Source organism: Bombus vosnesenskii, unplaced genomic scaffold, assembly GCF_011952255.1.
Source record: "Bombus vosnesenskii isolate JDL3184/JDL3185 unplaced genomic scaffold, Bvos_JDL3184-5_v1.1 scf7180000016274, whole genome shotgun sequence".
NCBI lineage: Eukaryota > Metazoa > Arthropoda > Insecta > Hymenoptera > Apidae > Bombus > Bombus vosnesenskii.
In genome coordinates, this window is record NW_022884343.1 from 3,673,106 (window position 1) to 3,698,509 (window position 25,404).

Consider the following 25,404-nt stretch of genomic DNA (forward strand, 5'->3'; position numbering starts at 1 on the left):
AGAGTTCCCATTTGTCTGATCCTTTGCTCTAAATAATCTCCCAAATCCTTGTTTGTTAAATCTCCTACATAGTATAGTTTAAATCTCATAAAGCAATTCATTAAAATTTGTATATTCCACTTACTAATTCGATTAATTTGTGAAAAATCAATTCCAAACCTTGTTAAACGCAGCAGAACGCAAATTCTACAAACTCGTTCCAATTATAATTCTCCACTTGAAATCTCCAAATCCCTCGATCTCTATTTACTAAAGCTTCTATTTTAAACAATAGGTCGTACTTTTGAAAAATTCACTGAAATTTACGAACGCGCGATCCATCTTCCTGCAACCTTGCTGTTTATCGAAGAATCGACTCCAAACTCTGTCAAACTCATCGAAGCCGAAATTCCAGTTTACGTGATTTCATCGTCCTCGGCTCTTCCATCCCTATTTTCCCACGATATCAACTGAAAACCTTTTCATTTCAAGAATCAAACCCTGTCAAACTCTGTCAAACCTTGTCCAACCCTATCAAACCCTATCAAACCCTATCAAACCGTGTCCAACCCTGTCAAGCCCTGTCAAACCCTCTCAAACCCTGTCAAACCCTGTCAAAACCTGTCAAACCTTGTCAAAACCTGTCAAACCTTGTCAAACCTGGTCTAACACTGGTCCAGTAGCATCTACCAGGTCGTAAGACTTCGCTATGAAGAATCTGCAGAAAATAGCCGCTGAAAGGATCCTTCTCGAAGCTAGGAGATCTTAAAGGACCAGTTGGAGAATTCGTGGAGGACAAGTTTTAGGATGGAAAGGCTGAGTATCGCCGAATCGTTGCGCAGGAAAGATAAGAGAAGGCGCAGGGGTTGGACGGTGGTTGTTGGCAATGAAATACGGTGAGTAGAGCATAAATCAGCGATGTTGCAGCTTTTCTCAGCGATTCGTATCAAGATCAGGCAACTGCTCTCTGGAGAGTCGAACAGCTACTTCCGTGCTTCGCAATTGCCGCGCTGATGTCTTTATTACGAACAGCTAGGAATTATTACGTTCGTGTTAGGGATACTGATACGAAGCCAAGAAAATTTCAGATCGTTATTTCTGCGCCTCTGTTTGTGTTTTTGTCGTGTGACGAGTCGGTTTTATTATGTTTGTCATGTACGGGATCGTATTATGTTTTGACTGAAAAATTGTCTTAAATCGAAAAGAATCGACGAATCTTCGATGGGCGAGTTTTGCTGCACACTTTGACACGCTGTAATTATTTTTTTTCTGATCGCAACAGCATTCACAACTGTTATTATTTGATCTATTCGTCTTGAATTTATCGTGAAACAGTAAGAATACGTCACATAAGATAATATTCTCCGGATATCCTAAAGCGTAGCTGATAGTGTCACAGAAATTCTGAAGAGACCACAGAATTCTAAAGTAGAAGAGCGTAAATTTAGGACGCAGGGAACCGGAAGTTTGCGAAGCGGGAAACCGCGTGTTTCTCAAGTAGCAAGTGCCGCGAATAAGAATTCGTACGGTTTGGTCTCGACATCGTATTTTGTGCGAACGAATTAGGATTAAATTTCGATGAATTTAATTACGAGAGCTTCCTCGAATGGCTCGTACTCTGTAAAATTGATTTGCAGATTCCTATTGCACGAACGTCGGTAACGCGATTTCCAGTCCCGTTGGTTGGTAAATTTTGACTCGGACGGCGGTGCCACCTTCGGCTGTGTTTCGAAAGCTGCCTGGACTTTACGAAACTCGCAGATCAATATCACGCTTGATAATCCGCCATCTTTCTGAAATTTCATCCTCTACTTCCTCAAAACCGAGCCAAAAATCTCTCAAAACTGTCCGGTCTCGCGTATCACGTCACTCGACGTTCTTCTCCAATTTAAAGAAATATCGTAGAATTTCAAAGGAAGAATTATCCAAACGCGATATCCTTTTGCATTTTTCACAGACTATACGCTCTTTAGTTTTACACTTTTGATAATAGAAGTTCGTCGTACTTAACTACAGACGATTCTAAATAATTATACGTAAAACAAGAACTGTATTCATTGGTAGAAAGAAAAATCATGTTAGCGTAACTATGAATAAGTTAACCGAGTAATTATAGATTTCTGCAGATGCAGCGAAACCAGCACTGTAATTATAGACAAACTAGAAATCATAATTGTACCGATAAATAAACCAGCAATTACATAACTACGGTTAGAAATAAACTTCAATTCGCTACAAGTATCTATAGATATACTGGGAATTTTAGGTACATAGATTTCGCTATATATATAGCAATACGTATACTATGTATACGTATACTAAAACCAGCACTGTAATTACCGATAAACTAGAATCTATAATTCTACCAATAAACGAAGCCGAAACTGCAAACTACGTAACTGCGATTGCGAATAAACTTCAAATAAGTACAAATGACTTTAGACATATTGGAAATTTTAGCTGTCTGCATAATCAAACCAGATGTCATAATAGCTAAACTAAAATAAATTAAATAAACTAAAAGCTACGACTGTAATTACAAATAAATCAAATAAGTATACAATAGTTAGTATAGCTATGCTAAGAGGTAGAACCGTGATAAGTTAGAAATTTAAATTATAACAAATTACAACAGTTAACTGTGGCTAATCTAAAAACCATATTGGTGACTGTAACATTTTGAAAACACAAATTCTAAAAATTACTGTAAAATAAATTTTCAATAATTTTCAATTAACTAGTGGTACATTTCCAATTAACGGATGTTAAATGAGATGCGTAGAATTGTACAGGTATCACTCAGGAATTTACAGTTTCCAATTCCTTGGAATAAATGTAATGGCCCTTGTAAGTGGAACGAGCGCGTATGTAGTCAGACAGGGCATATATTACTCAATGCTCCACTTTTAAACTTCCCATCCAATTATCTTGAGCTCGCGTTTCCATTAAAAAATATACCGTTTACAAAGCTGCTTCCTTGAAAATTCCAACGTTCATTTTTCTTTAACTTTGCTTGTCTCGATTTAATTCTCTCGCAGATTTCGCTTTCGGATTTAACGATCCTGCGAATCATCGAAATATCAGAAATTTATCATTAAGCTTCTCATTGTTCTAGCTTTACTTTATCGTATTTGTAGAACAATTTCTAAAGCCTTGCAGCTGCAAATTTCATATGAAATTGGATATTGTTGATTTTTTTTTTTTTGCCGCGATATCGTGAAATTCCGTACGTGACTTCCAATAATCTGAAATCCTCGTGATTTCGTTCTCTTCTTTTTTCAACTAGCATTTATCAGCTTTTTCTTTCTTATTTTCTTCGTACTTTAACATTAATTAGATTACAAAACATTGTCCTTTTTCTTATTTTTGTCGTTTTTAAATGTTTCCTAAATACTTTGTTGATATTTGAATATTTAACGTTGATCGTCTATTTATTATATTATAAATAGAATTAAATATCATAAAGTCAAATATAAACCTTGAAATGAACCGAAACTTTTCGAAAATTTTATCAAATTTTATACAACGAAATGTAAGATAGATGAAATAGAATTAAATATAATAATTCACGCTGTGTTCATCCGGTAATCCAATAATACTAATTAAAAGTTCCAGTTAATTATTCTACGTTTGGTTTCACAAAATTTCGATTATCGAATATCATGGAATATTATTTAATTAACTCACCGATATTTCAAGAGTAAAACAATTTAGAAATGCAATCGTTGTATAGTCGAGTCATAATCATTCTCCTATCTCGTTCGCGCTTCTATTTAACTAAAATATCTGCAATGCTTCAGTCTGTTGTAAGCTACGCCGAGAATGCCAACCTCTAAAACGCTATCTCTCTCGCACGACGCAAATTTAAAGCTCGAATTAATGGCACTGTGTGACCCTTTATTAAATCTTCGTCGTTGTAAACGTCACGCGAACCTACCACCAACAAATCGATTTGTAAATTGCAAATAGCTTTGTTTCATTTTTAAATCTCATTTCCGATACAATTTCCCTTTTGGGGGAATAAAAAGATTTCAGACTTGCCAATTAAATCATCTCAAATCTTTGCAGGAGAAACGAAATTCTCTTCTCTTTTCGTTCTGAAAGAGGGGAACGAGTTAATTTTTCTACAACATAAAATTCTTTTATCTTCTTGAAAGTAATATAATGTTACCTCTTAAAAGAATAATGATTAATTGTTGGTGGAAAAAATGCTACCGCTCTCTGATATCTTCAATTATACTTTTTCGTTCTCCCTGCGCGATGATGAAGTTTTATTAAAGTCTATACGAAACACCGACAGCGTATTACTCATGACAGTTAATGGGCTGCAGGCTATTCAATTTTTCATCAGCCGCGTAAATGGCGGAGGAGTTGGAACGGCTTCGTACAGTTAATGAAAGTTTCTAGTGTGAGGCGTTGTTTCCAATTTTTCTCGATATCCACGTGGAAACTATTTAAAAGTCAATCGATCGACTCGACTTTTCAAGAACCTCGTCTTGCGTGTCACAGATAATAATGTTCGAGGTTCGTTCACAAACCAATCAATTTCGGTATTTAGATTAGTTTCAATGCCTCACGTGACTCGGAATTTTCCCACGATTTTACAGCAAATTACCGTCGGTCGATCACAAGATCGAAAATAGACTTCGTTAAATGAAAATAACAATTCGAAAGGAAATATGTTTTACCAAGATAAAATTGATTCTACGCTTCCGAGTCTCTTGCAATGGAGACTTTTGACTTTAAGTGGAACGTATCCGTATCTGATCGGACGCAGAATATCGTTTAAATCGCAGGAAGTGGAACAAATCGCAACGAGTCCAACGGAAACGGAAATAACAGAGTCGTAACAAACTGAATAAACGACAAATGATGAACCAGTTTCAAACTTTTCTTTCGATATCGTGTTGACTTTAAAGGCCAACCAGGGTGATCTGAATTTCCTTTCTCGCTTTTCACGGTTTCAGCCCACGCCATCTAACCGGCTAGTTGAAACAACAGTGGCGTATTACCAATCTGAGTCAGCCAATATTTACATCGTGCGCAGCATCGATTGTCAGTCCGAATACTTTCCGCACTTTCGATATTTGCGCAACTCATTCTCGCCAGGCCTCGAATTCTTCGCTCGCATATACAGTAGAAACAGAATATCGTTTGAAATTCTATTCGCTTGGATCTCCGTGTTTATCGAACGCAAATAACAGGGATATTATTGCCATGACGGAGCATATTGCGAATCAGTGAGTTTTTAACGGAGAGTAAGAAGTTAATCGACGAATGACGAGTAGTAGTCGATCGAAATAAACAATGGTGAGAAATCTGACAACTGTGAGTGGGAAAAACTTCATTTCACTGACTTATTTGATCGTACAATTTGACTAGATTAAATTTACATTTGTTGAATTTTTGTAATTTATTGGTAGATAATTGGATATCAACGATGTTTTCTGTTTTCGAAATCTTGCTTTATGTCTAGCTTTTACTAAAAATTATTCTAATTAAAATAAAATAATTTGCGACAAAGTTATTCTAATTTCTAGAAAAGATAGATAACTTGCTGTACGTCTAGCTTTTACTAAAAATTATTCTAATTAAAGTAAAATGATTTGGGACAACGTTATTCTAATTTTAGAAAAGATAGATAACTAAATTTGTAGAAAATTGTCTTTTATCAGGGTATTCAGAAGAGAACCGTTCTTCTGCTGATATGAGAAACTTTATTAAAGTCAATATCACAGATTCAAGGTATATTTATATAACGATAACAAGATATTAGAAAAATAATGGTATACCGGATCCATTAAAGATTTCTGTAACGTTTGAAATAGATTTATTGCGAAAGTTTTCAATTCCTAGGGACAGTATCCTCTTATTTCTTGAAAGAAAAATCCGTTTACCCTCTTTCACTGTCAACTGCATTTTCGTTTTCTGCGTAAGGATAAGACCTTATCGAATATACTGTCAGAAATAAAAGATATATTCAATCAGCTGTGTGTACCAATAATGCAACAAAAATTCGAAGCATTATTAAATATAATAAAACAGAAACTAACGTTTGTTGGAATATTTAAGTTATTGCGAGTTTCTTCAATATCCGTTGGTAACTTTCATTCGGACGTTGGATCAATTTTTCATTGAAAAAATTTTCGTTCATAAAGTTCTAAAAGGAAGGTTCAAGAATCTGCGAAGATTCTTTCACAACTTTTGAAAATTTTCAGAAGATTCCCTAAAAGTTTCAAGAATCTTTTAAAAGAGAAAAATCTAAGAGATGTTACTGAAAATTGTAGTCACCTGTTCTCCGACTATATCCAACTCCAAGTATCAATTTTTAATTTTGTTCCCTACAAATTTTGTCAAAATGTATTCTACAAACTTCCATAGTAATCTTTTCAATCTTTTCTCTGCAAACAAAGACTTTTGTATTTAAGCAGAATATACCTGTAAATGCAGGCCAGACTCTGTAAGGTTCCAATTGTTTTCGCATTTTAATGAACCAGTTCGTCGAATCGACCTACAATAATTAAAATCCTTTATATTCCACCGTCTGTCGAAACCTTAACACAGTCAAACAATCCCACGTAACCTAACCTGAACATAACCTCAACCTAACCTAGCTCAGTGCCTAGTTACACGAACGAGATTTTTAATTTCCTACACGTTCCATTGAATCAGTTCACGGTTGCTAAATTCCGTCGTATTTCACAGTTTCACCTGATATTAGTGCGACTGTGTGGAAGTTTCCCGATGAACTTTCTGCGAACGTCGCTCGGTATTCTCGTTTGATTAGGGTTTGCCATTCGAATTTTCGGAGAGGCATCCCTTTTGCCCTTTTCATTCGCGACCTTAATTACATATCAGCAGACTAATTGATTTATCGATTAGTCTACGCTCGTCTGGCAAAGATACAGACACGTTTCAATGCTTCCGGGTAAATCCAGTTTGTTGTCGTTATCGGTGACCAATGAGTTAACGTTTCGGGCTTCAGAAATTTTCCTCCGATATCGCTTTACTTCCTACGGATTCGTATCGTCGCATTTTTGGCAGTTTGAATAACTTTTATTTCATTTTTTATTGGAAATGTATAAGCGTAGAGGAAATTTAGAAATTGTTAGGTTTCGATATCTCAAAAATCTTTCCTCTATTTTTATTAGACCGACGGTGGTTATTTTTGCTGATGGACAGATCTTCATTTAATTTTTATTGGAATTGTATCAATGTCCGCCTATCTTTTTACTGGAAATATAAAAGACAGTGCAGTAACATGGGGATCTTTGTTCAGATTTTAGTTAAAACGTACAAACGCAAAAAATATAGAAATTTGTATACTTTTATTAGACATTTCTTCGTTTGTTTCCGGTTTCTAGAAGAATATTTGATTTCTTTCGTTTGATGACTATGCAGAGTGATCGTATATAATAAAACTGCATTTGTAAAAGTTCTTTTACAATTTTCGGTGCCTAGAGAAACGCCATTCAATTTTCATTTCCACGAAATCGTACAGTCGTCGATTGTGTTCAAATACCTGTGTACCTGTGTTCAAATTTCTACTCGTCTCATATTTTCATTATTTCAGGTGTTGCTATTGTGTCTCGTTTGAATTATGCTTTTGATATTTCTCGTTACATTAATATCTTGCTAGTTTTAATATCCGTTATGGAAACCAGATGTAACTTTTTCATTTTGATAAAATTCGTTATAAATGCATATTCCCTTGATTCACTTACTGCCTTGTAAAATGGTTAATTAAAGGAACCTGCGTATTAAACTTTTCATCGGTGCACTATGCAACCTTCCATCAAAATGTAAGCTAATTGCTTTGAACGTGCAACCGAATACATTTCTCAAACAGTGCCATCCTTTACCACAGAATAATCTCGTTTTTGTCTTTGACGTTACTGTATATTCCGTTCTATTAACTTAATTAACGAAATCTAATTCAATTACTAAATTTGACTAACATGCACATTGATGTTAAGAATAACCATATTATTATTATTATTATTGTTACCTTTAGTGTTAGTGTTAGTGTTAGTGCTAGTGTTACTATTATTATTACTATTATTATTATTATTATATTAGTAGAAGTTTCTCAAATACACCAATAAATATTTTTTTATTATTACTTGATTATAGTTGAGATGGTCGTTTTGAATATTTTTTGCCAGATTTGGTAGTCCTGTTAAAACAAAACCTGTTTCATTTTTATTCCACGTTTAATGCAACTTCATTTCCGTCTCCCGTTTCTTTTTCGATTCTTTAATTAGCCGTGGAAGATAATTGGAGCAACATTATCCAATTTTTTCTTCTTTCTGGAAATACCGATATAAATTTGCAGAATATTCGCGAAAAGCACACGGTCTCCTCGGTCGATACCAATTAATGACAAAATACGCATTTCCTTAGTTGTCAGCCCACGCGACCCGTATTTTCTTAGTTGCCAGCTCAATAAAGTTCGTATTTTCATGAGCTTTGCCGAATGGATGATAAACTGGTTCCTAAACAGATATAAAGGAAATTCCATTAGATTGATCTCTTCGATTGATCGCGATAGAATTGTATTTGTATTCAGAATCAAACGCGATCAATCGGAAACAGAGAAAATTAAAACGAGAAACTAATCGTCGTACTCTATGGACGAAAATTAAACGGAAGGATCTCCGACAAGGTGCAAGGAAAATTCGAAGAAATCAATGGTGTCGATCGTCTCGGACGTTATCCGAATTGGCATCTCTTTGATAGAAAACGGAAAGGCGAAGAGCTGGCTGTTATCTGACAAATTAATCCTCGCCCTGCCGTGTTAGAACGAGTTGAGATTTTCCGCGGTGACGTGTTTCACGTAGATAACGCTCGATCGCGCGTGCTGAAACTGGCGTGTCAAGGATCTCTATAAATAATGCCGGGATCGTACGAATTCGCGAAGACGATATGTTTTCATTCGATACATATTCGATCGAATGCAACGGGGTTGCATTTCCTGATATTTACGTACGATATACACTTCCGCTCTAAAAATTGTTCAACGATTATCGTGTTTGCTCTGAAGCTTGGAAAAATTATATTATTCAACTTGATACGTTGCGTGAAGAATTTAAAAAGCATAAGGAATTAATACATGGACAGTTACGTTAAACAATTTTTTGACCCAACGTCGTGCTTCTAACGACGTCGTCGATGCGGAACAGTTTGTCAATTTATTTTAGAATTAAAAAAAAGTTGCAAAATCGTTGGAGAATACTTTGTCAGAGAAACAGGGGAGCCAGGGAGCAACCAGGTTTACGTTTGCGATCCAGAATTATCAATTTTCCACGCGTCCGCGCTCTTAACAATCTACCTCCGTGATAAAGCCATCAACAACCGCTTATCTATCGCGGAGGCCAACAAACAAGTTGCCTAAGCTAGTCACATACAGTCCCCTGGCGATTAGAACGGTCGAACAGTTCCAAAGATAAACGTCGTTTCACCAACCGACTCTCCTCGAAGGCAGAATTAACTTGAATCGAGTTTACGTGACAAACATAACCTTAAACTTAGCGGCCAAATGATTCCTTCGTTCTTTTCCTATCTTCGGAGCTTCTAGACTAGAGATTCCGTATCAAACTGGGTCGCACGTTCGACGATTTTGGTTAAAACGTCTTTCTGTTGCTTATCGTTGACTAAATATAGCGTAGATGATGATCTTACTGTAGCGGCTTCATCTACACTTGCCACTAGATAGAGTTACGTTATATACACTTTCTGCAATTGTCCTCTTTATCGTTGCCGTCATTCCTGTCATTTCTTATTCCGCGCAGATAAGAAACAGACTAATTGGACCCAGTTTGACACAGAATATGAAGTTGTTGTTGTTGTCGTACGATGTTTGATAGACTTGTGCGATAAAAACATCACGTATATTCCGTCTGGAAGTTCTTTCCAGCGTGGGTCCCGATGTTGAAGCTAACGCGACTAAGCATCACTTGTATCGTCGCTGTTGATAGCGCAAGTAGGTAGCAAGGAGTAGCGCAGTATGAGAAGATCAGTCTGGCATATCTGCAGCACGATTTCGTTCGAGTCTTCTGTTAGACACGTGCGAGGTGGTTTTTATAGTGTCAGAATTTAGGCTGTTAAGAGAGCGTGTAAAGTGTGTAATATGAGACTCTAGATATAGTGTCCTGCACTATTGGGATACCTGTGAAAGCCACTGACAACATGAAGCAACGATATGATCTTATTTAGATATGGCGACCAATGTAACCAAATGTAACCCAATCAGACCCTCGTTTCTTTGCCTGGTTAGCTTTTTATCTCAGTACAGTACAATCTGTCCTAATCTGAAGATTAGAACCCACGCGTGTTCTGCATCAACTTTCCAAGGAGTCTACGGAAGATTTGTAGTGGCACTCGACGGCAAAGCTTTCCAACGGTTTCTGTCCCGTGGCTTGCTACGCAAAGATCCTATCCTTGTCTGGACAACGGCAGCACTGTGGTTAGCGTAATTGGTTACGAAAGCTCCAGACCCAGGTTCGAATCCCGACACTCATAGTCCTATTTTTCACGATTCCTAAATGAGAAGAAGGGAGCCGTTCGGATGGTTGGAAGAAGATCCCCTAACCCGGATGATGGCAAAAATCTTATACACCAGCGGTACCTATCACGACCGACCTATCCACCTCAGACTAAAAGGGAAACTGAATTTGTCTTTCCTCTTCTTTGATCTGGCCTCTATCACACTGGTCTTGTTATACAGATACCATCGTTTTGTTAGCTCATAGTTGGTCTTTAGGTTGGTTTATCGCTGGTCTTTGTCGGTTTAAGAATTTAAGCACAGGGACATTGGAAGCATGCAAATAGCGTTCTCATAATCCTGGATACACATGGAATAATGGTGGCAACCGATCGTGATTTTGATGGATGATAGCTCGGTTTGGAACACGACCAACGATACTTCGTGATAACTTGGATGAGACCACTCGATGTCTATTTGAGTTCGATCATTCTCTGCCGGTTCGATCAGCTGTGCTGATGTCATAAATTCAAATGTGGCCCACTTGACGTCAGTATTCATTGAAAATCATCCAACGGGGATATCCAACTCAGATTTATTACGGTAAAATCATTGCCTATAAGATATGATTAATAGGTGTAATCGGTTTGAAATGAACAGTTATAGGAGTTTCAGGAGAAGAACCGTTGGAATTGTAGTCGGATAGAACGTTTCAACATTTGCATTTTTCCAGCGTGTAATGAAAATTCCTTTCCAAAGGGTTAAGGGTGCGTGGAAAAATCGAGCGACAGGAAATTCCTAGCGACGAACAGCTTTGAGAATTTTTTCGTAAATCGACGGTTAACTGTAAAGTCGATTGGAATTTATTTGAATTAATCTTCCGTTTGAAAATTGTTTTAATTACACGCCGACTCTAAAATTATTTCATAAATTCGGGTGTATGATTCGGCTAGTAATATTACTCGATTCGTGGCTTTAGTTGGATGTTCGAAACGGTAAGAAGCTTTGTTAGCGTCAGTAGTTAATTACAAGACAGAGATATTTGATAAATTTACAGACAGATATTTAATGGATTGAAAATTAATGGACGTAGAAGTGTAAAGTTTCGACGATAATATTATTGTAATTACGAGTTTAATGCGAAGTTTTCAAATAAACCGAGTACTCGAAAGCATAATGATGGATAATTGGGAAAGGAGAATTTCTGGTAAATTGAGAGAAAAGTGTCACACGGATTCGAAATTAATGGATCTGAAGGCAAAGTTCCGCAAGTACGGCTATTAGTATTCTGGTTTTATCATATACTATATCGCAACTTCACTGATAAATGGAGCAATGCGAAGCTTATCAGCAGCGATGGATAAATATGCGAGGCAAAAATTTTCAGTAAAACGAAAGACAGACTTAACATGGATTCGAAATTAACAGATCCAGTCGCAAGCAAATAAAATGATGTTTTCGCTCAGCAAGTAGAATCATTCGCTTTCGATCAAAAATCCTACGATAGATGAAATTTTTAGTAATCTGTGCACAAGTGTAAAAGACGTTCAAGTTGCTAACAGATAATAACTACGAAGCTCTGCGTTATTAACATTGGGATTATAGTTTATAGTTAATTGTGTGACAAAATGAAATACTAAGAAGCTTATGGCTATCGCTAAATAATATTTCCTGCTACTAGTGATAATTCTGTGACCCAGTTCTCAATAAGAGGTTAAAATGCAACAAACGCGAATGGTTTGGAAAATCACAAGATAGTCGCAGATTGACGCTCCGACAACACGTTTCTCAGATTATGACTTTATGGTTTAATGAATAATTCATACGAACGACTGCAGTGAGCAACCTATTAGGGGGATGTTTAGGAGGATAGATGTAAAGGTTGAGAGTAAATATCCTTGAGATAATAGCTGTGTATTTCGCGTATTAATAATTTATTAGCAACCTTGCGTATGCTCCTTCGCAAAAATAAATAAATTCGCTAGAGTAATTTGAATGTTCTTCGAAACAACGTTATACACGCCGCGATACAAAATAGTCGTATGCGAAACAGAGAGAAAATTACTGTTATCGAGAAATTTCCTCAATTTCAAATATCTGAAAATCGCCACAAAGTTGGCAAGTCCGATCGAAAATTTTGAAAACGATAGCCAAGCACTCGCAGTGGTTCGTAGCTGTTTAAAAGCGAACATTTTACGTCACGATCGTCATCGCTAGAAAGTCATTGGTTTTCAGTTACGAAGGAAGGCAAAGAATTAAACATCGCGAATCGAGGAAATGCGAAAATGCGCGATACAAAAGTCGGTGCACTTACACGATCTTTGTATTAACCGAACAATTGCTCCGAATCTGGCGATCGAGGTCGAAGAAGGCGGGTTTTCATCGGTGTTGCGCCGGAAAATGTGGGAAATATTGGAGGACCGTAAAGTGGCGCGTGTTGAAAGCCAGAAAGCCGAAAATAATATCCGGTTACATGGACGTAAATGAGAGATCGAATGGCGTGCATGCGAGTAAATCTGTTTTTCGTGAAGCGTATAAAATATTCAGGGGAGCGAGTTAGCACGCGTAAAACTGAGAATACGTAGAACGGCGTATAGATGAAACGAGATTAAAATCGAAGTTAAAACGTTATTTGCCAATGTGAACTTTGAATTTAACGCATTTTTGTGTTTGCAGTAGGCTCGCGCGCTAAATGCAGTGGGCCGAGCCGTAATTTTTCAGCGATTAATTGAATCAAACTAACGAAACGTCGATCTCTCGTATAATGAAACATCGATAGACAGAACTAAAAATAAATTCGAGATCGAAGCGTGGCAAATAATATTGCGAAACGTAGCGAAACCGCGGAATTTCAACTCGGTCGATCGAAATGGCGAAATTAAAAGTTACGAAACTCTACCAGTATGAAACTTAAAAAGTTACAAACTTCCTCAATGATCGAACCGAGCAAGCACGAAGCTGAAATTTAATTACTCGAAAACATACAGAATCAAAAAGCCATCGAAATGTTGCAATTTAAAAATCAGCGGCTGTAAAATTCTTCCACCGAGGTTGGACCAGTCGCACAGTTGCAATCTCAAAATCAGAAATCGCGGAATTTTTCAATTTCATATTGCCATTCCACTTTTGAAAGCAACAGAGATCCGAAAATCAAAGGACTGCGTTAGAGCCCGTAGGCGAATGAACGAACGCGGAGAAGGAAGAGGAAAAGGAAAAGGAAAAGGGTTGTTATACACGGTCGTACGAAAATATTGCAAGATACGGTAAATATTTGCTTTCTGGTCGGATACAAGGTAGACAGGTGGATTCACGTAAAGTGCAGCCGCATTTTGGAAGCAAGCCATCTTTAACTTGAGCCGACTAAGTCGTCCTGCGGTGGCATAGCGAAATCACAAAAAGTTGAAAGTATCGAGATCTGTATAATTTTGTGTGCTACACTGGATTAACCGCGTAGTAGTGACACACGTATGCGAATATGAGTGTGTGGGAGTATGTGCGTCTCGAAAAACAGATGAATGTAACTGTCGGCGGTGTTGTATGAAAGATGATGAGACGAAGAAAGTGCCGAGACGCGTGCAAATGTATATCGACGAAGATCCTGGGAATCGTTTGTTAAATAAATCTACGACTATTTTGATATAAATTCTAAGCGTAACGTTAGTATTCCTTTAGTTTTATTTCGGCGATTAAGATCCACGATTGTCGACAGAAAGCTACCAGGACAATGAATCCTTCGTACACTGTGATATGGAGTACAGCAGTGGAATTTCGCTGACAGTTTACCTTCATAAGCTTCTTCTTTCGCTGGATGGCCATTTTCATAGCGAGCTCTAATGCATCTCCGAGAAACTGTCAAAATATTTACGAAATGATAAATTTCAACACCGTGTACCGCTTCCCACTACTTTTAGAAACGATTTACGAACATCGTTCGAACTTTACGTGAATATACTCGTGTATTTTGAAGTAGAAAATATTTACATTGAAACAACCTAAATATATATATATATATAGGATGTAAATATATTTATATAAAAGTCTATCGATTTGCGTAGTTTGGTCGAAAATTGTCACCGCGTAACAGCGTTGATTTTCGATGTTTATGAATATTCGGTTGACAACTAAGTGATTGCCGAGTGACAAATTTAGCAATTTGTAAGAAATTCGCCCTAATTTTAACGAATTATGTCGTTTATTATGTGCAAACATGACAAATAGGAATGCACTGTTTATTATTAATAATCGATAAAAAAAGATATGTTTCTAAGAAGTTAACAAATTTTTCGCAAATACTAATCTTTGTAATTTTCTCAGTACATAATTCCAACGAATGAGAATTTCTTCCGTACGATTGCCAAATAATTATCGATTATCTCGGGGTGAAATTTTGTCCACGTTTCTCCTCGTATTTCTATTCCATGAATTTCGGCTTCCGTAGATGTAGATGACATTCCTTTGAAGGACGGTGGTGGTGGTGGACCGGCGTGTCCAGAACGTTCAGACGTCACAGGAAATAAAAGTGGAATTTGGTGCGGAAAGGAATATTGCGAAGGTGATGGTGGAAACGGAATCCGTATGACCAAACGATCGATCTTTTTCTTTTTTCTCGGCTACCATTATTTACTTGATAGAGTCCAAAAGAGAGTTCATATTCCTTTGGAAACGTGGAAATCGATAAACGTACATTTTTCCATATTTATGTTCCCTCTAACATGTGTCAAGAAACATAATATATAACCTTCTAGTGAATTTTTTCGTATCAAACGTCCAGTTGTTATCAGGTTTGTAATGTAAGACCGTTAGAATTGTTGAAAATAATTCAACTCCAGAATGCTAGAATTATTTACAATTTTCAATTTAATATGAAAATGAATAATTTGGTATAGTTTTGTAAAAAGTGGCGTTTCTTTGCAGCATTTCTTGAAAGAAACCGATCGTTAAACGATAGAAGCGGAATTTTTGCGATATACAGGAGAAATAATTCAACATCTTGGATCTTACGCTACAGATATACGGAAGACTCACGAAACGCAATTTTCTGAACCTTCGTGAACTTTGAGATGAGAGAAATCGCTGTTTCTTTGAAGCAATGGCCGTAAAGAATACATATTTCCTAGCAGAAAGAGCAGCTCTATATTCCCTTTTGAAACTACCTGATACGCAGCCAACAATAATATATCTCTCTGTATTTCGATTTATCAGATCTTTTTGCTCACTTTTGTCCAAAGACAGCTCTACGTGGAAAGAACTGCCTTAACCTCTTGCTGCGCGTTTCTCCATTCAAAAATTAAAAAAATAGTTCTCACGTTCAATAGCAAGATGAACGAAACTTCTTTTTCTTTGGAAAAAAATTGTCTTCTTCAGAATCGCAGATATTTTTGTACGTACTTGAAAAGAAACAAATTTTTAATGTTTCTTTCTGTTTCAGGAAAACTTGTTCTGCCCGTATGTCAAAGAAATGTTTTTTCCTTGTTTAATAGAAAAATACAACAAATTCTTTCTTCAGATAAAAAGTTTATTGTCTCAAATTATAGAAACTCTCCTTCAAATTCTTTCCCTCTTTGGAAAATGTTTCTCCATTCAAAAATGATAGATATTCTTCTACTTTCTGGGATAGATGATCTCACGTTCTCAAAAAATTCATTCTCTTATTTGCTTTTCACTGGTATTAAATATTTTTCATTCAATTATTATAACGTTCAATGCTATATTCGACGTTAATAATTCCGGTGAAATTTTATTAGCATTGTCTAAAAATAGGATTAAATTTCGTTCGAAAAATCATCGGCAACTGAAGTTGAACTTTGACCTAAATTCACCTGGTGATGGTGAATCGAAATTGAAAAGCATCGGCTTGATGAATGACTGAATCATATTTCATAATTGGTGAACTATAATTGATGAAGCGGGTCCATTGTAAAAAGTTTCACAGGCAGTTACATTCGCATTTCTCATTCGCCGACTCTGTTATCAAAATCCTAAGCGAAGCTATATTTAATGCATAAATCTATTAGGCTATACAATGGCGATATAGCGGAACAGATAGCTTGCCGAAAAGTATAATCGACGTTAAACTCTCATTTTCTTTCATCAACAGTTTTCACAAAAGTCTTTTACACTTTAAACCTTTATGTAGAATTATTATGTAGAATTTAGACTGGTAAATCCAGACTGCATCGAATAATTAGGCAAATGTCAAGCGTACTCGCGAAATTTCTCTCCAATCTCGATAATCAACGATAATCAAAATTAGCTGGATGTAAAGACCAAGCGAATATCTTCGTTGCTTTTTAACCACCCTGTACAATGGAAACTACGGAGACTTTAATTTAACAATTTGAAAAAACGTTTAACTTTACATGTTTTTTCAAATCGAGTTTCCAAAAAATTAGGTGGTCGTTGTCATTTTTTTTTAACCACCCTGTACAATGAAAAGCGTGGATACTTCAATTTAACAATTTGGAAGAAATTGACCCTAATTTTAATGTATTAGGTTGTATATTATGTGGAAACACGAGAAAAAGGAATTTTTATTATTAATAAGCGATAAAAAAGAAATGTTTCGAAGAAGTTAAGGAATTTAAATGGTATAAGAACCTTCGCTAAAAATTCCCATCTACGAAATATTTTACACACAGGATATATCTTGTATATATGTATATACCCCATATATAGTAACATAGAAACTCGAAGAAGAAGTCGTTTGAAACACATGGATTTCCAAAAACAGCCGCAAGGTACCAGAAAACGGACCAGGTCGTTTCAACCACATCGACCAAATAAAAGCGACAATCGCCGTTCTCTTTCCTTGCTTGTCATAAAAGCAGCTTCGATCCAGGAAAGGCCAGCGATCTGACCGCTCCTAAATCTCGTTTCCTCGCGAGATTAAACGTCCCTTGGGTCTACAAGCATCATAGTTTTGCTCGTTGAAAGCAGAAGAGGAGAATGTGACTACAGTTCGTTTTTTCCAGTTTATGGGAAAAAAGAATTTTTCTGTTGTGTAAAACTCCTTGCGGAAGAGAATGTTTCCTTGTCTGGAACTTGTATTTGTATGAAGGAATTCAATTACGCATACTACGTACCGTCATCAAAGACAAAGGATCGGTTTTCAACTACTCTAATCCGAAATTCTATATCTCTTCCTAAATTTCATCCATTCGAAGCTATTCTTCGTTCGAATTCACCTTTGTCAAAAATACAAGTCTCGTGCTCCTTAATCTCATCTCCTCTACCAAATTACAAATCTTGAACTTTGAAACCTGGATGTCTTGGAAGTCACGCGAAAATACCTACAGCTTTGTGCTAACCTCGTTCCAACTCACTTGCAACAAAAACAGAACACCCGCCTTTCAACTACCCAAACATAAAATCTCATTTCTCGCGTTAGCCTATATTCGGATCCGTTCGTCGAAAGCACAGGCCCAAGCCTTAAAATCTGGTTTCCTGGTCCAAATCTCAAACCATGGAGACCTGGACGTCTCTTTCTAAACAACGCGATAACGCCTATGTACACATTGCCATCCTAATCAACTTGAAAGTCCCATTCTTCGGTGGTGTTCTTCGTTTGGCTGGTGTTTGATCGGAAACACGAGTCTTACACTCCGTCAACAACCCTAAAATCTTTTTTCTCGGACTGAATCTCAAGCCATAGGAACCTGGACGTCATCTTCTAAACAACGCAATGACACGTCTATCACCAACTTGGAAATTCCATTTCACGTTTCAAGCTTCATCCATCATCCTCTGCATAACTTCGCCAGTTCCACGCTCTCGTGTCCATCCTTTTAGCCAAACTTCCTATCATAAGTCAGTACCAAAGGAAACGCGTGTCGCTTGGCCGACAGTGGCCGCTACTCCGAGCGGAAGAGCGCGGTGTCGAGCGAGCGAGAAGGAGAAAGAGAGAGAGAGAGAGAGAGAGAGCATGCTCACAGCGGTGGTCTGGGTTCGCAGGAGAGTAGCTCGACGACGCTCACTCAGTGCGACAGCACGCGCGACCTCGACCGGACCAGCGTGGCTGATCCAAAGATCGTTTCGCGCCGTGAATCATTGCTCGCGCGCGGCAATGATACATTCCGTGTCATCTGATCCTTGTTTCTCAATCAAAGGGAATTTCTACGCTTGTCATCTCGGACTTTCGACTTTCTTCTCTCTGCCGAGGCTACTTAGGAAGATTTAAAACAAGTTGAAGGTGAGACGAACTATTTTACGAAGAGGAAGAGTCCTTTGAACTGGCTCGTTGGCATGGAAACTGGTCAATTTGACACGCTACGGACGATATACGTGTTTTGGATCATTGTTGTGGCACGTTCTGTGATCCTTTAAGGGAATTGGAGTCGGCAAATGCTGGGAATTATTGCACGGATTTAAGGATTTATCGTGGCACTGCTGTTAGATCGTGTTTGAGGAAGTTTGACGGGGTTTGAGTGGCTCTTTTTCCCGGAGAAATGGTTCGTGTTTGCAGTTGGATGAAGAAGCTTGGTTCGAGTATTGTAACGGCTGAACGCAGTGGGTAGAAGTAATCTTGAACGTAATGGAAGTAACTGGATGTTAATTCAAGAGGAGATGTTAATTCGAGAGGTTGGTGAGAGGAGTAATGGGATTTGAAGATCTCGACTAGAGTGGAAACGAAAATTGTTGCAGTCCAGAGAAAGAGTTGCTGGTTAATGATACGTGTTGTTTATGCAGTTGCGTTGCTGGAGGATGGGAAACGAGAAACGGAAAAGATAGGAAATGAAAATAGGATGCAGCAATGGTAGCATGATTTGGAGAAAATGGGAAATGGAAAATAAAGAAAATGGCAAATGGAAAATATACGGATGGAGAATTGAAGCGGGAAACGGAAGATATAGAAAACGAAAACGTAATACAAAAGGAAACTTTCAAATGAAAGTAGAGAAGCAGTGCAACAAAGAAAGAATCATAGAGAATAGGAAATGAAATACAATAGAAGGAAGAAATACAAAAGTGAAATTAGACGATAGGAAAAGTGAAGAAGCAAGTAGAAATTTCAAGAAGAAGAGATAGAGAATTATAAACTGGAAAATAGAAAACGAGGAATTTCAAGGATTAAAAATAAAACTAGACCGCTACACTTGACTTTTAACCGTCATATACTTAGCCTAGTAATGAATCATCAAGACACTATCACTCTCGTTATGCTTTAAAGCTCGTTTTCTGCACCGAGAAATATCATTTCGAGAGACTTTCAAAACATGAAAAATTTCGCATTGCGCTAATGAATGTTCCCTCGCAACGCGTTTAGATCATTTTTGACACGTATTTAAGTCAAGATTACGTTAATTGAAACTCGATAAGATGATTTAAAATGCTTGTGATGATTTGAAGGTCTTTGATTGGGAAATTTCAAGAATCCAAGCGAATTTCAATAGGATCAGGTTTGGAGAAAGACTAACGGACCTTGGAAAAAGATCTAAAGATTTGTTACGTCGAAATTCCCAGTTCAGAATTATTTAAAAAATCACAAATGGTTAAAAAAAAAAAGTGCAAAATTCCATACATAGAATTTCATGAAAGCTTCCATACAGAACGTCTTGGATTTCATATCGAGAGTACTTAACAGCAAGGCTACAAAAGTTAGCGTAATTCACTACGAATAGAGAGCCTAAATCACTATGAAAGCTTCCACGCCATCAAAGGGCTCTTTCTCGCGACGATTTATCCCGAAATCAACAGAAGAACGATCCCCATCTTTTGGAGTACCGGCAGTTACCGTATCGCGTCGTCGTATGAGGTTAAGTGCGCGTTCGATTCTCGTAAACCAAGGAATCGATCGCCTAGGAATTACGACGAATCATCAGTTCCCGGGCCATCCAGCTTTTTTCCTCTCCATTATCGATTCTTGAACACACTACAGTCGGAAGTATCTATGGATATTTATACAAATTCGTAGCTTTAAAAAGTCACGTAGTTTAATTGTATTTGATATATTAATTCGATATCAATTCACAGATTTAATTCTAATTTAAGAAACACACGGAACGTCGTATAATTGGCAAGTTTTCAAACTGTACGAAAAGCTTTGTTCCATATTTCGTTCTACCAACTTGTACTTTCATCCTAACTTCTATCTATTTTGTATTATTTATTCAAACTTTTATATGCACACATACATCATTATTTTTCTATTATTTACATTTTGTATTTCTTTATCCCCTAACTTTACTCGCGTATTTTCCATTTATTTTCTTCGCTCTTTCACGATCGCTCTCTCGCCGATTGCGTTATGATTACCGGGATCCTGTATATCTCGGCGCACTATGTATATTCCATGCGCTTTCAAACTTTCACGATGCCCATAAATGCATGGAAATTCTAGTTACGCGTTCGAGGATCCACGCGTGTTTTCGCTGCCGTTGTTTGAGAAAATCGCGGAAGCTCAGCGAGTTGGAATAGAATAGTTCTGGCGATATTTCGGGAAGTTTGGATTTCAGGTTAAACGCTTCTATATAATCCGAGAGCGTTCTAGAGTGACCATGGCTGTGCCGATGAGTTTTCCAGCTTTTTCGATTTACTGCGCTCTGTGGCCAACTTGGGTTCGTTTGTTCGCAATGGCAGTTGTGCGTAATTTGATAGAGTTTCGACGGATTGCTGGGTTTCTTTGGATTTACGTGCGAATGTTGGGAAACGAACTGGAATAACTCGGATACTGTGAGATTGGAAATGGTTTGTTGGGTGAATCGCAGATTTAAACATTTCAATGGATTCGTATTTAATTGACAATCGAAAAACGTAATGTTATAAGTCGCGATGGCCAGAATATACATGATTTGTATAGAAATTCAGTTTTATTGGATTCTTTTTATCGTTGAAGATAGATGTTGTAGAGTACTTAGAATCGAACGTGCAAGTCATAATCAGGGCCAGATACTTAAATGCTAATTAGGATGCGATATTTAAGTAGCAAGTGATAAATGAAAGCTGTGGCAAGAAATCAGTGATTGGAAAAGGTACCAATAATAGATAGTGAATTAGGGATTGAACTAAAAGTTGGAAAATTATTTTTTATTCAGATATTCTTACATACGACACGTTCGTGTCAGCCATACAATCAATATAAGATCAATTTCAGGAAATTGAGCCAAACAGTTACTTTCTGTTCAAAATTTTGTGTATCGTCTCCGGATAATTTACGGAAGTGGGTGTGGAAATAGAGCGTGGAATAAACGTCTGTTCGTGAAAATAAATTCAGCAGTTTGAATTAGTGCTTCTGTCAATCTAAATTACCCTTCTTTCAAAGCAATCAATCCATGGCTCATAAATATACCAGTTTAAATTATTATCAAGTTCGTTGCACTTAAATATTTTAATGTCAAACGCGAACCATCCTTCTCAAACTATTGACGATTGCTCGCTTCAAACTTAAAACAGTTTAGGAGAATTTAAGCGACAAATACATTGGTAAATTTTCAACGCGTTCCAATAAAATCGATTTTATTTGTTACTCCAGAGTAGCTTCTAACGCTGCAGTCGAAGTTTTAACAATTTTAAATTTAATCTCAGACCAAATCTTCTCCGAATAATAATAACTGTAAACTGAGTTCACCATGTGAGGAAGGAATTTCTAATTCTGAATCTAACTCAAGAATTTCTAAATATACATACTACGTGATTTAGAATGGACGATGTACACTGGGAAACACCGTGGAAATTTGTTTAGAAAGAGTTTCGGATTTTCAAACCAAACGAAACATCTTCAAACCGAAGATTAATCGCAGTTTCTTAAAAAGATGAAACTCGCAGGCTTAAACTTGCGTTCGTCGGCTAATTTAAAATTCAACAGTGAAGTTGAAAGTTTGCTCGTAGGATATTCCTACCCTGAATTCGTTAAGAAATACGAAAGAAACACATATAGCACTGCGCGAAAGTCTTTTGTTTCAATAATAGCTCATGAATCTACTGTGATCGGACAGAAATAAATTACAAACTCGGTGTCGTAAAATTTCTCGTAATCTGTACGATGTAATAGGATATAATAATTTCACTTGCCTGTCTTTATGGTGAATTTATCAACATTATTTGTTAACAAATATCGCTTAATATCATCCCAAAATAACATCAAGATTACGAGTCAACATAATAAATCCACGAAATAACAAATATTGCTTAATATTATGCCAAAATAATATCAGGATTACACATCGACATAATAAATCCACAAAATAACAAATATTAATTTATTTTTTAACAAATATTGCTTAATATTATCCCAAAATAACATCAAGATTGCAGGTCAACGTAATAAACCCAGAAAAGGAACTAAACTAAGGTTACAACCTAATCCACAAATACATAAGTATCGGTATACTTATGAATATACCATAGCGGATACCGTAGCATGCGAATATAACGTTTGATCGGAAAAAGATGGGACACTCTATCATGTGCATCGTATTTATTCTCGAAGCAAAGCATTTTCATTTGATAGATGATCGTAAGATTCCTTCGTAGTAGATAACATCTTGCAACAGCAGATGTAGACGGAGAGAAAAAATCGATGTGGAAATCTTCTTACACAAGGGACGAGTGCGTTCGTCAAAGGATTGAAAGAGATAGCTGGTGTCGCCTTCATTGTTATACCATTCCACCATCAACCGGTATTCCACTTTATTCGTCTCTCCTTTTCTGTCGTCACACCGACACAACAGTTAACGATGCTATAGACAAGGCGGACTGCTTTTCCAGCTGTACAAACATGATACACGATAAAGAGCTAAAGAAACACGTTTCTTCCACGTTGTTACCAATTCCGAAGGTTTCTCGGTTTGGATCTAACCTCCGTTCCACTTTGAACTTTAATATCAAACAGGGTGGAAATGTGACCGCAGAATGAAAGTTTCATGAACAATTTCAAATTGCTAAATTTATGGTACGTTCGAACGAACCTTAACTCACCTTAACTCAAATCGTTTTAATATTCAGTTGATAGGAATTTTTATTGCTTCCTGGCGTACTGCGCTAGAGACGAAGCCTGATCAATTCTCTCTGTTGGAATATTTAGGATATTCTACATTTAAAATACCGTAGAATCGAATAATTATTATAAATTATAGAACGAAATATTTGAAGTATTTGTGGTCGGTTGTTTTGATTATTAATTCTCTTATACGCTATTTAATTAACTTAGTGGTCGATATTTTACAGCAGGACTTTTGCATTAGTTCAGAGTCATTTGAAAGTATGATGCGTTTGCTAGCAAATGTTGCTGCGTTCCATCGTATTTCACCTGATAATCCACATTCTTAAGAGTACTTTGGCCCAGTTACATGTTTGTACAGCTGCGCGATTCTTCGCGAGTGAATCCATCTAAGCAATTCCACGCCGAAATTATTTTGCTTGGCGTTTAATGCCTGTTGTACAACTTGCAGAATATTTAAATCCAATCTGAGCATGGAACTGGCTCAAACGATTTGCGCTAACTCGCCTAATAATATTCTTAGCGAGTATTGCGAAATTTAAAAGACATGGCACTCTGACAGCATTCTAATGATCGTTTTAAAAAGCAAATTAAACGAAGGACACCTTTGTAAGAATCTCATTACCACGCGAAAGAACAGATTAACATAAAACTGAATAACTCAATTCCAAGTGAAGTCTAAATAGATAAATAATCACGTTCCAAGTAAGACGCGACATGAATTCTAAATAAACAAATAATCGAATACTCGATAAAATACGAAATAAATTCTGCAGGAATATATTTGCTCGTTATATTAGGTTATTATGTATATAACGTATAATAAGGAATACGGTATAGAAAATATGAAAATAACGTATAATTGTATTAACCTACTCGAGTATTTCACGAAAGAACATATACATGGTACAAAAATAAATGTCTTTAAAATAAATTCTACGAGATCGCGTTCGGTTGTTACACGAAGAGAATGAACAAATGTTACTTGGCAAAAAATTTCGACGTGAGAAAGACATCTGCGGAGAGAAGCTAGTTATGCACGAGAGTAAACTAATCATATTTTACACGCAAGATAACAGGATTTTTTTTTCATTTTCGCGTTCGAGAAGATAGTAGAGATTCCCTGGGTTCTCGTATTTTCACATCACGTTTCTATGTCAACCATATCATACGGATGCCCGTTTCCGTTGAAAAGTCGCAATTCCAGCGAATATTTATCAGAGCAACGAAACTCCTGCTAATAGATTCTAATTTAATAAATAGAATGTTACAAATGCGAAATATGCAACCGTTCTGTCGGTGTCACACAGTTGTTCGCGATTTTTCCATGTGTACCTACCTGTGACTCGATCTCTAAAAACATTTCCAACGCTTTTGAATTTCGCTTCCCTTTGACGGCTGTTCTTTAAGGTCGCGCCATTTGGTAAACCGTGAACTTTCGATTTTTTAATCCGTTCGAAAATTTGTCACGCGTCGAAGTAACGAGTAACTTCCGGGACCAAAGCAGATACTCGAACTCCTATTCTTTAGAAAGAAGAAAGTCGCTGGAGAGTCAGAGTTAGATGTCTGTCGAAAGGAAAGAACACTCGTGACAGCCAACGAGTAACAGATACTTGCCGATCCAAACTGGACCCTCAACCTGTTATTTCCTAGGAAGAAAAAAAAAGGTCCCTAGAGAACACGAGTTCAGTGTCTCAAACGCTTGGCCCAACCCTCGAATCGGACAGCCAAAATCTCGAGCATGCGAGCGCCAGAAAAAGCACAGAAGCCATCTCCTCTGCCAAGATTTCGCTCCGCATCATCGCTAGTGAACGCAGTTCGAAGCTTCGATCGGTTTTTTTCAACATTTCCGCGCAGCTGTTGCGTTTCACACCGATCGTTCCACATTTCACGCGTTCCCACGCGACGCCGCCTACCGTTCCACTGTCAACGACGTTAAAACGTCGACACGGGTCAACATTCGAGCGCGTCTCTTCGCTCGAGTTCCTCTTTCGTTCGCGGAGACGAA

The 25,404-nt window shown here is 37.2% G+C and overlaps 1 protein-coding gene across 4 annotated transcripts in view; it reads left to right on the forward strand.

Moving 5' to 3' along the window:
- Positions 1-25,404, forward strand: part of LOC117242443 (cAMP-specific 3',5'-cyclic phosphodiesterase-like) — a 350,276-nt gene that overhangs the window by 156,019 nt on the left and 168,853 nt on the right. Inside the window, exon 1 of one of the 4 annotated variants that reach the window (XM_033509122.1) lies at positions 707-875. The exons of the other annotated variants lie outside the window; for them this stretch is intronic. Coding sequence (XP_033365013.1) covers positions 787-875 — 89 coding nt within the window. The 5' untranslated portion in view covers positions 707-786. Of the gene's footprint in view, positions 1-706; positions 876-25,404 lie in introns of those variants that run through there. 4 annotated transcript variants of the gene reach the window in all.